The 12,911-nt window shown below is 34.1% G+C and overlaps 1 protein-coding gene across 6 annotated transcripts in view; it reads left to right on the top strand.

Moving 5' to 3' along the window:
- Positions 1-12,911, top strand: part of CPED1 (cadherin like and PC-esterase domain containing 1) — a 311,112-nt gene that overhangs the window by 145,381 nt on the left and 152,820 nt on the right. For 4 of the 6 annotated variants that reach the window (XM_050785080.1, XM_050785078.1, XM_050785079.1 and 1 more), the window contains 3 exons: positions 1,867-1,917; positions 6,648-6,837; positions 7,802-7,970. In XM_050785080.1, coding sequence (XP_050641037.1) covers positions 1,867-1,917; positions 6,648-6,837; positions 7,802-7,970 — 410 coding nt within the window. The remainder of the gene's footprint in view (positions 1-1,866; positions 1,918-6,647; positions 6,838-7,801; positions 7,971-12,911) is intronic. The other 2 variants (XM_050785084.1, XM_050785081.1) reach the window with 1 other exon arrangement.

Here is a 12,911-nt window from a genome sequence, read left to right as displayed (position 1 = left end):
TATAGAATCAAAGTAAGTGTTCATCAGTGAACAAATGGATAAAGAAAATGGGGGTATATATACATAATGGAATACTATTCAGCCACGAAGGAGAAAGAAATCCTGTTATTTGTGATTTGTGACATAGATAGTCCTGGAGAATGTTAAGTGAAATAAGCCAGACACAAAAAGATAAAAACCCAGTAATCTCACTCATGTGGGATTGAAAAAAGTTGATCTCACAGAAGTAGAGAGGGGTTACCAGTTTTATGCTGTCATAGAGAGTAGAATAGTAGTTACTAGAGGCTGGGGAGGTAGGGAGGGAAGGAGGCGGCCAGAGATTGGTTATAGTTAGATAGAAGAAAAAATTCTGTTGTTCTATTAAACAGTGGAATGACTATCATTAACCAATGTATATTTTTAAATAGCTGGAAGAAAGGATTTTGAATAATCTCACCACAAAGAAATGATAAATGTTTGAAGTGATGGGTATGCTAATTAGCCACATTTAATCATTACACAATGTATACATGTATCAAAATATTTCACATCGTACCCCAGAATTATGTGTCAATTAAAATAAAACTTTAAAAAAGATAGAGTTGGGGAGAGAGTAGGGAAATAAATATTCTCATAGTGCTGTTGGATGTATAAATTAGAACAACCTCTATTAAGGGGCCATTTAACAAAATGTAAGAAAAGTTTTAAAAGTTATTTTTATAGATCAGAAATTTTACTTCTAGATATTCATTTTAAGGAAATAATATATACAACATTTAATTACATAAATTATCAACAAATTTAAAAACTGGAGTTCATTACTATTGCAATAAGAGTGGACTGGACACACAAAGTAAGCTAGAGTCATCAACTAAAATGTTGTAAATTCATTCTTATGTTGTGAAAGAATATTTATGACATGAAAATTGTTTATGATCTATTGTTAAACCTAACAATTGGCTACCTCACCGTGAAGCTCAGGAAAAATTCGTGGTGATTTATATTTTTCCTCTTCGGCTTATCTCTATTTTCTCATTTTTTCATTCCAAAGAACATCTGAACTTTTTGTTACAAGAAAAAATTACTTCTAATTTTAAAAAGAAAAAAATGAAAAGAAGTACCCACACATATGTCTATAATTTTTTTTAGTTCAAAGTTTTTCTATTATGAAACAGGATTTAGCCCAATACAGTGGTTTTCAATGTGTGTCCCCCTCTCCCCAGAATCACCTGGAAAACGTAGCAATTCAGATCTACTCAATCAGAATCTCCGGTGATGAGACCCAGCACTTCGTGTTTTAACAAGCCCTTCCGATGATTCTGAGGCTAGAGTTTGAGAATAACTGGTTCAATAGAATGAATCAGTAGGTACAGTGGAGAACTGAGAGAAACTGCCTTTCTTTTACCCACCAGTTTTTTCCTCTATAAATGAATGATTTAAGCACCCGGAGTGTTTTATTCACTCATTTGTTTCATAAATATTTATTAAGGCATTTTTAAAATAAATATTTGGTTGAATTAAAAAATATAGAGTAAATATTAGTGGAACCAACTGGATGGCACTTCTATAATTCTAATGATTTGGAAAATTATAGTCATAGGATATAGAAACTATACGGCACCTTGACTGATCAACTTCAGGCAATAAATGGCATTTAGGCCATTCATTCTCTCTCTTAATATTTTTCTATTTGAAATAATAATTCTGCTGAGCTTTGGATAAAATAACTTATTTTATTGTAGCTTCCAGTTTTAGTTAGAAGTGTTCACTAGTATAATAAAGGTTAAATAAAAAACATGTTTTATTAAGTTATCTAATAGCTAAATGTTATTTTAAATTTTGATTAATGGTTTTTATTTTAAATTTACATTTCTGTTTTTTTTTTAGCTGCAGTTCCACAAATTAAGAATGAAAATAAAGAAATACATTGCAGTGATGGTGAGTTGAGATTGAAGTGTTGTAGCAGCATAATCAACAATTAGGGAACAGCCTTATTTTGAAAAAAAAAAAAAAACCCCATCATTTTATTATATTTGAGTATCTTAGGCTGCTAATTGTTAAAGTAAATTTTAGGAGTTATTAGATTTTTGAGGGAGTCAGTATCTACCACTTTTGCATAAGAACATAAAACATTACTTTTTTTGTTTAAGGACAATGATTTCCAAACCCACTTTGAAAGGCTTTAGGGGTTCTAGGGCATTGCCTTGGAAGCCTTTCAAATGTAAGAGCTTGGCTTATCAGCTTTATACACTGACCTTTAGGGGGCTCACTACCTGGCAGTGATTTATTTCTCACCAGATTGTTGTTGTAATGGTTAGTACTTCAGTAGAATTTTCTTTATAACAGTTAAGCCAATTTTCAATTTTTTAATTCATTTCTTCACCAAGACGTAATAGGAGAAAAATAGATACTTTTAAGTTTGTATTAACTTTAAATTTAAAAATAATTTTCTTCATTCTGGTCAATTAGACAATGGTCTCACAAATATATCATCTTAGAGAGTCTAACTGATTTTTCCAAAGTCACAGGGTTATTAAATGCCTGAGCTGTATCACAAAGCTGGGTCTTCAGATTCTCTGTTCAAAGCTCCTGAATTTAGGCCGGGCACAGTGGCATGCACCTATATGCCCAGTGCTTTGGGAGGCCAAAGCAGGGGGATCACTTCAGCCCAGGAGTTCGAGGTTACAGTGAGCTATAATTGCATCAGGGTACTCCAGCCTGAGTGACATAGCAAGACCCTGTCTCTAAAAGAAAAGAAAAAGAAAAACCCCTGAGTTTTTTTTTAATATTCTATAATATATTGTGGAAAAATTGAGTTCTATATAGCAAGATTTTTCTTGATAATGCATACCTTAAATATATATATACACACATGCATGTGTGTGCATATGTATATATGTATGTATTTGGTGCTAAAAATCAACTTAGAAAATTTAGTTTTCCACAAATAAAAATCAATTTCAGTAAAACATTAAAGCTGAAAAAAGTACAGATTTAGATTTAATTTATTATATAATTTTATTTATTTATGTTTTAGAGATAGGATTTCACTTTGCTGTCCTTGCTGGAGTGCAGTGGCACCATCATAGCTCACTGCAACCTTGACTTCCTGGGCACAAGCAATCCTTCTGCCTCAGCCTCCCAAATAGGTAGGACTACAGGCATGAGCTACTACAGCTGGACAATTTATGCAATTTTGTATAGAAATGAGGTGTTGTTCTGTTGCCCAGGCTGGTCTTGAGCTCCTGGCCTCAAGTGGTCCTCCTCTCACAGTACTGGGATTACAGAAATGAGCTGCCATGCCTGGCCTAATTTATTATTAATAGAAGTCTTTGAATTTAATAAAATCTAGTTTTTATCATCTAAAATGCAATTTAATTCATTCACGATGTTTTATCAGTATTGTTAAGTTCATGGTAGGCTGAGATAATAATATAATTTAATAGAATTAACATATATAGCCAATTAAAGAAGATGGCGTTTTAAATAAAGTATTGCTAATAGAGAATAAAGATAGCACATATTACTTATGCCATTCCTTCCCTGCACTCACCACCCAATCTCCTACCCCCAGAAAAATACATGCTACTCCATTCTCCTGGAAAACTGTTGTCTAGAATATGGTGGGAAAAGGACTAGTGAGAAAACTAGGAGCAAAATTAGAATGAACACTTGTTGAGGGTCTACTCTGTGCCAGGCCCAAGGCGAGATGAGACATCCAGAAAGCCACTCCGCCTCCTTGGGCTTCTATTTTCTCATTTGTAAAATGAAAGGATTGCACTGGACGATCTCACTTCCCGCCCCACCCTGCCCCTGCCCAGTTCCCAGGTAATATGGTGTAGATGATGTGAACATGTTAGATAGGCTCTTTAACTTCGTTCATGTTTTTATGCTGATAAAAATTAGTTCTGCCTGGATCTTTAGTAATTAATCTTCCTACTTTTATGGTATAAAATAAGATTTAAAAAATAATGTGAGGATGCCTCAGAACAGGTGGGATTATCTTTAAGAGTCTAGGCTCTTCTCATGTTCAATATGAGTTATGATTATTCCTCAAGAGGGCAATCAAATTCTGTGGTTAAAAGAAATCCATCAAAAGCAACCAAAACTTCAAACAGCTTTCCCATATATACTTGCCGAATAGATTAAGCAGGCTGCTACCACTGAACCTCGTGCTGAGTTCTCCGTAGATCTCAGGTAAGCTGGCCTGAGACAAGTTGAGACTGGGATGGGAAAGATGCCAAGCAAACACCAGGTGTTTGTAGGCGGCAACACTGATACTTCAGTGGAAGATGATGTCAGAACTAAATCAGCTTTCAGACAGGGGTTTAGGAGATAGTGCTCACACCAGAGGTGGAGACTTTCTGATGAAACCAAAAGTAAGCACTTGCTGAAGAGAACGATTGCACATTTATTTCCTGTCATCTAGGGCTGTTTCAGTTTCTAAGGAGGCAGACCCTCTTGAAAACTGTGACTATTAAGTGAAAGTACAAACTGCAGGGAAATTAACTCTCAGGGAATCTTTATAAAAATATATCCTATTAAGTTAAAGCACATCTTCTATGTTTGATTTTGAAAAAAGATCTTCCTTTTTATTATTCACTTAGCTAGTTCTGAGCAGAAAAGTGCAACTGTTTATATTCCCTTTGTGCCTGAGCAATGGTCATTTCCAAAGCACAGCCCATAACTCAACTCCAGCTTGTTTAATGTTATGTTAGGTTTGCAGCCATTTGAATCAAATCTCACGATTAATAATATCCCATTTTTATTGTGCTTATCTCAGGGTCTTTAACAGAGAAAATACTGGAAAGAAAACTTTGATGAAAAAAAATGTATTATTGATAAGTGGTTGAATTTGAATTAAAAACTGTGGTCCTTTACAGAATGACTTCTAATAAAAACAATTTCTGCCTTCATTCTTTTTTATTATAAGAAAATGTCAAAGGCTATTAGCACCGTTGAAATTATAGATGCAGACCACCTACATCTATCAGCCAGACACTATATTTGGTTGATCATTAGGTCAAATAACAAGTAAAATTAATGAAGCAGACAGTTTACCCAATTCAATGAGTTATTCAACCAACATTACTGGTTATTTTTTACTAAGACTTTTTTATGAAATAAAATTACAGTATATTGTATTATTATTGTTAGTAATTTATATGTGAATTTGTTTTTCTTCCATAGCCTGAGAAAACTATAGCTTATAGGTCAGAAATATGTAGGGTTTTTTTTTTATTTTTCCTTTAATTGTTTTAGTCCATAATGGGAGCTAAACAGAGACCTATTCCCCAGAACTAGAATGAAGCATCCATGTGGGTTAGTGGCACCCATCATCATGGATTTGGTGGTGCACCTCCATGTCCATCAAAGAAAAATAAAAATTTTGGTCTTGTTGAAGACAAAGTCTGGGCATAATGGGCAATGCAGCTGGAGAGCAAGACAGGGAAGGGCTTGTGAAATGCCTTGTTTGCCTTGTTGGGAGCTTGGAGTTGACTCTGGAAATTATGAGAAACCACTAAAGAATGGAAGACAAATTGTCAGATTTGATTTTAGGAAAATCAATATTATAGCTATGTAAAAACAGAGGATACAGTTAATAAACACAACAGTTAATAAAATAATCTCCTTTCTCTAAGTTCAGTTTTATAGCTTCCTGTAGCAAATTCTGTGTTATCTTTTTTGTTGCCATGTTAAATGTCACTGAACATTTTATGTAAGGAAACACCAAGACACTTTCATTTTACTGATTTTTGTAGAATTTTCTATGTTTATCTTTGTTGATATTTTGTTGACAATTGGAAAGTATTGAAAGAATGAAATACTCCTTGATATTTCTTTGAAAAACATTTTGTTAAGCTTTTGGGTAATTTGTTTATTCTAAACATTAACATTGAATATAATGTAACAGTAGCTGGTGTATGTGCCTGTAAAGCTATTTTTCTTCTTTTTGTCACTGAAATAAAGCTGTAAACAATTGGGCTAACAAAGAGAAAGATTTTTTTAATGACTCAGAATCAATGGTATGTAGTAATATTCTAGGTTCTGTGACAGGATGGAGCAGAGTATAGTATTTCCTTCTTATACTTTATGGTACTTTCCCAAGTAAGGTGGCCTGAGAAGGAGCAGTTTCAGGATGCCCTTGTTTTTGTGTCTGTTTTGTATAATACTGGAGCTTGCAGTCTTTGCCTCATGCTGCCTATAAGATACTATATCAATCAAATGGCATTTCAATGACACTCCACATTAAGAAATTTTCCTCATTCCTTGCTGGTCCCCTTCTGCCACCATCCCACAGAGCCATCACTCCCACTTACACAGTTGCTTGATATATGCAGTAAATATCACAAAATGTTATCAATCCACAGGAGAGACATTTTCCCACCTTCTGTGCCTTTAAAATTTCAAGGACTGAGCAGAAAATGCCATCTATATAACACCAACTAAAGTCAACGGCTGTTATATGAGGCAAATTCTACAAAATCTGATGAATTGAAAAGCCAGCTGCAGCCACAAATCATGTATGATCAGGGTACTGATTGGAAAGTCAGCAGGGATCATTGAAATTGTTCAAAGGAAACAGAAAAAGAAAAACCTAATCATCTATTATTTAAAGATATTTACCTACTTCACAGTTGTCTTTGTCATTGTTTTTGTTTTTTTAGCAGATAAAAACACACCATGTCATATCAAGCAGATCTTCACACATCCGCGTTTGGAACTAAATCCCGACTTTAATCCAAAGATCAAAGATTATTACTCTGAAGTCCCATTTGATGTGGTAACAGTGACAATTGGAGTGGAGACTCCTAAGTGTCAGTGCAAGGTGCACCTGTACGAGCAGGCAGGGCCAAGGTATGAGGATGTTGACTGGGGCTGTGTTGAGACACCCTACTGGGAAGCAGACATTTGATGTAAACTTTGAAAGTGGTTCAGAAAAGCTGATTCGTAAGATCAGTGGAAAGATTGCCAGGGTGTGAACTTTCGCCTTCTCATGTTTTTTAAAAAAGATTGGCAACCTTTGCAGCTCATCTTTGTAACAATATTTTAACAAGAAAGGATCTTGTTATATGAAATATAGAGAAGATCCATTAAGGAAAAAATCTCACTTATTGTTGTCTTCATGTTTTAACATTGCTGAGTATGTCAAGTTTTTGAATATTCAAAAATTGATTGCTTAAACCAATTGGTGCACAATTTGTGGACACAGTACCACGAACTTTCCCAACCTCACTGGCTTTTTTTTCCTGTTGATTCTTTTAAAAGTCAGCAACTCTTTTGTTCATAATTTTAAACAGAAGATAGAACCTTATTCTGTGCTGTGTCCATAGCAAAGAAGATACTCATGGTTCCATGCTGTAGGGAAAGAAATGTACTTGGAACCCTTGAGAGCCAAGTCTAGTAGAAAGGATTGAAGTCAGGACAACCCGGGTTCCAAACCCTGACTCTTCTATGTGACTTTGAATGATGTGTTTACTAGTTCTAGGTCATGGTCTCTATATTTAAAATGGGAACAATCCTAGTTGTATTAAATGAGATAATGTGTGACCCTGGCAGGTGGCTAATAAATATTAGTTTCCTTTGCTTTAATTTATGGAAGATATAAGTTGTCCTGAAAGAACACTCTTGGCATAGTAAAGTACCGTGAAAGAGATATTTTTTTATTTTCATATTTTAGGTTTCTTATGAAATTGTATAGACCTTTCCTGTTATTTATTCAAATAGGCATTTAGTAAATATTGATATATGAATCAGTTTGGGCTGAATAAATTTCCCCTATTCATATTCTCTCTCTTTCTCTCTCCCTCTTTCTCTCCAGGTTTGCCAGCTACCCTCTGGGCTTAGGAATGAACAAAATCTCAATATTTGTGGTGGATGAATCTCCAGCACATGGTGAGACCCTGATCACGTACAAACTCACCATCTATAGAGAAGACCGCCCAAGTCTGCCCTTGTTTGAGGCCTTCACAGCATGTGGTTTTGTGCAGGTAAGTGAAGTTTACATTTGCACTTGGGTTGAATTGGAAACGATCTGTTAACCCGGGTGAAAAATGCCAAATGAAAATTATTACAAGAAATTGTATGCTTTGAAATTGAAACTGGTCTCATTTCAAGAATGAGAATCCCAGCCAGGTATCTAAGGCACCTCGTTGTGAGTAATTTTAGTGTGATGGCTACTGCCTGTGCTCATTGTGTTCCGTGGACTTATTGTGGTTAATGTTCAAAATACATGTCTGAGGACTCACACTTAGTTGTGAAATCGGTTTCACATTTTCCTTTTGAATTGGGCTATTTTTCTTGGATTTGTCCCTGGGTCTACTTTTGAAATTTTAAGCTAGATTTAGTAGAATTTACTTCAAAGACTAAGAGGAAAATTTATGAAACTATTTTACAGATGGAATACTGGATAAATGAAACTAAATTTGCTTGGGATAGTTGTATTTCACATTCACTTCTCATACAGTAATCATTTCGCACGGCTGTAGTTTCTCTTGTGAGCAGCACATACCATTTTGTAACCAGCACATACCATTTTGTAACCTTGTTCATTTTGGAGAAGGGCGAATGTTACCCTAACACCTTTGTTCTATGGTTTCTCCCTATTTTTGCTCTTTTAAGGATCCTATGTATAACTTTGTATGTTTCCTCATGTCATATACGCCTTGCTACAGGTGATTCCAGGGAAGTAGTAATTGGTATTTTTATCACATATCTGCTAATTCACTCAAAGTACACTTGCAAATATATCATGTCAAATTAAATGTTACTGGGAGCTTTGAAGAATAGATGGTTAGTAAAAGAGGGGTATTGCTGACTGGGCCTTGACAGATAGTATGGTTACCATGTTGTTTTTATCAATGTAACAGTCAGACACAGTAATCACCCCGCCACTGTCTTACCTGTTTCCAAGAGCTTTAAAAATCTCAGGGGTTGGTATAGCTTTTATTTTTTAAGGAAAAGTGATCACTAATTTAGGACTTATCACTAAATCAAATGGAGTTTCACATTGGTCTGAAGATTCATTCAAAGAAAGACAAAGATGTTATTCTCCAAGATATTAATAAGCATACTTAACAAAGAGTAGAATAGAGTTCCATGGTCAAATAAACCCACTGGTTGGTGAAACAATAAGCTAAACAAAGTTAAGTAGATGTCTTTACTATAGGACTTCTCTGAACCTCTAATATACTAATTTAAATAGTGATTCATTTATAGTATGGAAAATATATAGTGTGCTTCATTTCCAAACTTATCTGATATGGTTTTAATGGAATAGCTATTAATATTTTTTTGTGGGACAGATTTGAGGACACACTGGTCTACGCTATGGAGAAGACTTTAAAATATGTTCCTCTCAGGTTTTGACCTTTCAATTTGCTTTATTTGGATTGCTGTCTCAACCTGCTTCTGAATTGAAGGACAAATAATATAGCCACACCAAAAATGTTTTAAAAAATAAACAAAAACTTAGAGGGAGGTATGCTTTTGTATATTTGTGTATGTTTATGTGTGTATAATTATTTCTAAACTAAATATTCTTACCCTTTTTGGTGGAGCATATTTTTTTCATACATTGCTGGGAGAAGTGTGAAATGTTTGACCACTTTGGAGAACTTTGGCAGTATCCACCAAAGCTAAATATATATAAATGACTCAGCAGTCCTTCTAGCTATACACCTAAGATAAAGGAAGTCATGTGCCCATGAAAAGACACACATACACAAAATATTCATATTGGTTTTATTCATGGTAGTTAAAAGCTGAAAATAATTCAGTAAGAAAGGAAAAAAATCCAATATTATACTATTGGGACATTAAAAATAAATGAAGTACGGATACACACAAATATGAAAGAATCTTCAAAACCTTGCATTCAGAAAAACAAGCCAGACATCAATAATGAATGCTAGCAAGGATGTGGAGAAAAGGGAACCCTTGTACACTGTTGGGGGGAAAATAAATTAGTACAGCTACTATGGAGAACAGTATCGAGGTTTCTCAAAAAACTAAAAATACAACTACTGTATAATCCAGCAATCCCACTGCTGAGTATATTTCCAAAATAAGGGAAATCAGTATATTGAAGAGAAAACTGCATTCCCGTGTTTGTTGCAGTATTATTCACAATAGCCAAGATATGGAGTCAACTTAAGTGTCCATCAATGGATGAATGGATAAAGAAAATGTGGTACGTATATACAATGGTGTATTACTCAGCCATAAAAAATGAAATCCTATCATTTGTAACTGCATGGATAAAACTGGAGAATATTATATTAAGTGAAATAAGTCAGGAACAAAAAGACAAATATCGCATGTTCTCAGTCATATGTGGGAGCTAAAGACAAGTGGATATCATGGAGATAAAGAATAGAATGCTGCTTAACCATAGGCTGAGTAGGGCAGTGGAGAGGGCGGGATGAAGAGCAGATGTTAATGGGCACAAAAAAACCCAAATAGAAGGAATAAGGTCTAATGTTCAATAGTATAACAGGGCAACTGTAGTTAGCAGTAATTCATGGTATATTTCACAACAACTAAAAGAGTGGAATTGGAATGTTCCTAACACAAAGAAATGACAAATACTTGAGGTGATAGATATCCCAATTACTCTGATTTGATCATTACACATTGTGTACTTGTATCAAAATATCACACGTATTCCATAAATATGTACAACTATTAGGTATCCACAACAATTAAAAAAATTTAAAAGAAGCCAGATATATAAAGAAATACTGTATTTCACTTATATGAAGTTCAAGAGTAAGCAAAACTAATCTATGTTTATAGAAGTCAGAATAGCAGTTACCTAGAAGGTATGGGTACCACTAAGCATGAGAGAACTTTTTGGGCAAATGTCCTATATTTTAATCTGGGTGGTGGTTACATATATAACTAGGTGTTATGTAGATAAAAATTTAATTGTGCACTTAAGATTTTTGCAATCTACTGTTTAAAATTATATAATATATAAAATATGCATGTGTATTTGTGTGTATATATATAAAATTTTGTATACTGCATATAAATTATACCTCAATAAATTAAGAAAAAAGATTGGTGGGAAAGTTATATATTCCTTTCTTCCATGACATGTTTCTCCAATGTTGTATTGATCAGAAATGAGTTAATTATCATGCCATTACCTGTACCCTAGAACTTAAAGTATAATAATACAAAAAAAAAAGAATAGATTATGTCAGAAAAATGTTAGTATATTATCAAGAAAAATATTAGAAAATTCTTGTGGGATGAATCCTGCAAATGATTGCAGAAAAGTATGTTGGTAATTTATAAGAATCATTTCCACAAGGTCTTAATTTAAAGTTTATGTGTGGTCCCACAGTAAGTACTATATTTTATAACATGGAAAACTATCTGATAAGCACTAGTACTTTTTAGAAAGTGTCAAATGAGTGAACAGAAAAATGTGGCATAAATAATGTGGACTGCTTTAGATACTTTACTAGGCACAAGTGGCTTCATGAGCTGGGGGAAGTCAACAGCAGGGGTAAAATGTTCTCACCATAGATTCCACTTAAAATTCTAACCCATAGACTTTTCTATTATTTCTCTTTTATATGTCATCTCATTAGTGTCGTTAGGTTTCAAATTAATAGCTAAGCAGATATACATCATGAGACTTACAAATTTTTAGTTCTCCAAGCTGTCCTTTTTTTGTTTTGTTTTGTTTTGTTTTCTGTCAACAACCACAGTGTCCTCACAATATTTGTAGGGTTGAAATCTAGAGTCAAACTATTGCAGTTTAAATGATAAGCTGTTCCATTTGAATCCCCAAAGCCTATTCAGGCAAATCTAAAGGAAAATGAACTAAACTTTTATTAAATTTTATTTATAGATCAAAGGGAAAATTATAATTTCTCCCTACATTTCAAATTAGATTTTGGCCTAATGAGAACCCCATTATTAAATTTTAAATAAACATTCTGTTAATCTATTTGTGTTGCTCTAACAAAATACTTGAGACTAGGTAGCTTATAAAGAACAGAAATTTATTTCCTTTAGTCGTGGCGTCTGGGAAGTCCAAAATCAAAGCACTGGCCTTTGGTGTCTAGTGAGGTTCTTCGTGATGCATCCTCACATGGTGGAAGGGGGAAATGAGCAAAAAGGGAAAATTCTATGTCCTCAAATGGGGAAAGATGCAAAGGGCAGCAAAAGGGTCTAAAGTAGTTCCCTTCAGCATTTTTATAAGGCACTAATCCATTTATGAGAGTGGAACTCTCATGATTTAATCACATCCTAAAAATCTTAATGCCATCACAATGGGGATTAAATTTCAACACATGAATTTTGGGGACATTCAAGCTACAACACACTTAAAAGACTATCCACTTCCAAATAACCAAAGAAGAAGAAACCAATTTAAGATTAATCAAGCCTCCTAATTTCTCCTTTCCCTATTCTTACCTTCAGAGCATCGACTCTGCATGTTACCGTTTTGCCAAAAGACTAACATGGCAGAGTAAGCAAAGATAAAGCATACCAGTCAATTAAAAAATCAATTTCAACAACATTTTGATAACTAGTAAGATAATTTGATTAATTTATTAATAGACATTTTATCAAACATTGTTAAGTACCTACTTAGCCATAATGAACTATTTGAGTTTATTTAATGTCTATATTTTAATTATTCTTATGCTAATTAGAATTTGTATATGAGTGTCCCAGAGACAGAGCTTAGTTTAATTAGCTCTTAGTTTAGTTATTACCAGTGAAGGAGAAAGAGTTAATTTACATAACATATAACCAGATTGGGAGTAGAGTTTCTCAATCGCAGCACTATTGACATTTGAAGCTGGATATTTCTTTGTTCCAGAAAAGTTATTCTCTTTATTGTGGGATGTTTGGCAGCACTCTTGGCCTCTATCCGCTAGATTCCTGTAGCAACTCCTCTCCCCAAG

Source organism: Macaca thibetana, chromosome 3 (assembly GCF_024542745.1).
Source record: "Macaca thibetana thibetana isolate TM-01 chromosome 3, ASM2454274v1, whole genome shotgun sequence".
Taxonomy (NCBI): domain Eukaryota; kingdom Metazoa; phylum Chordata; class Mammalia; order Primates; family Cercopithecidae; genus Macaca; species Macaca thibetana.
Note: the sequence above shows the minus strand (reverse complement) of the source record. Positions and strands in the feature narration are given on the sequence as shown.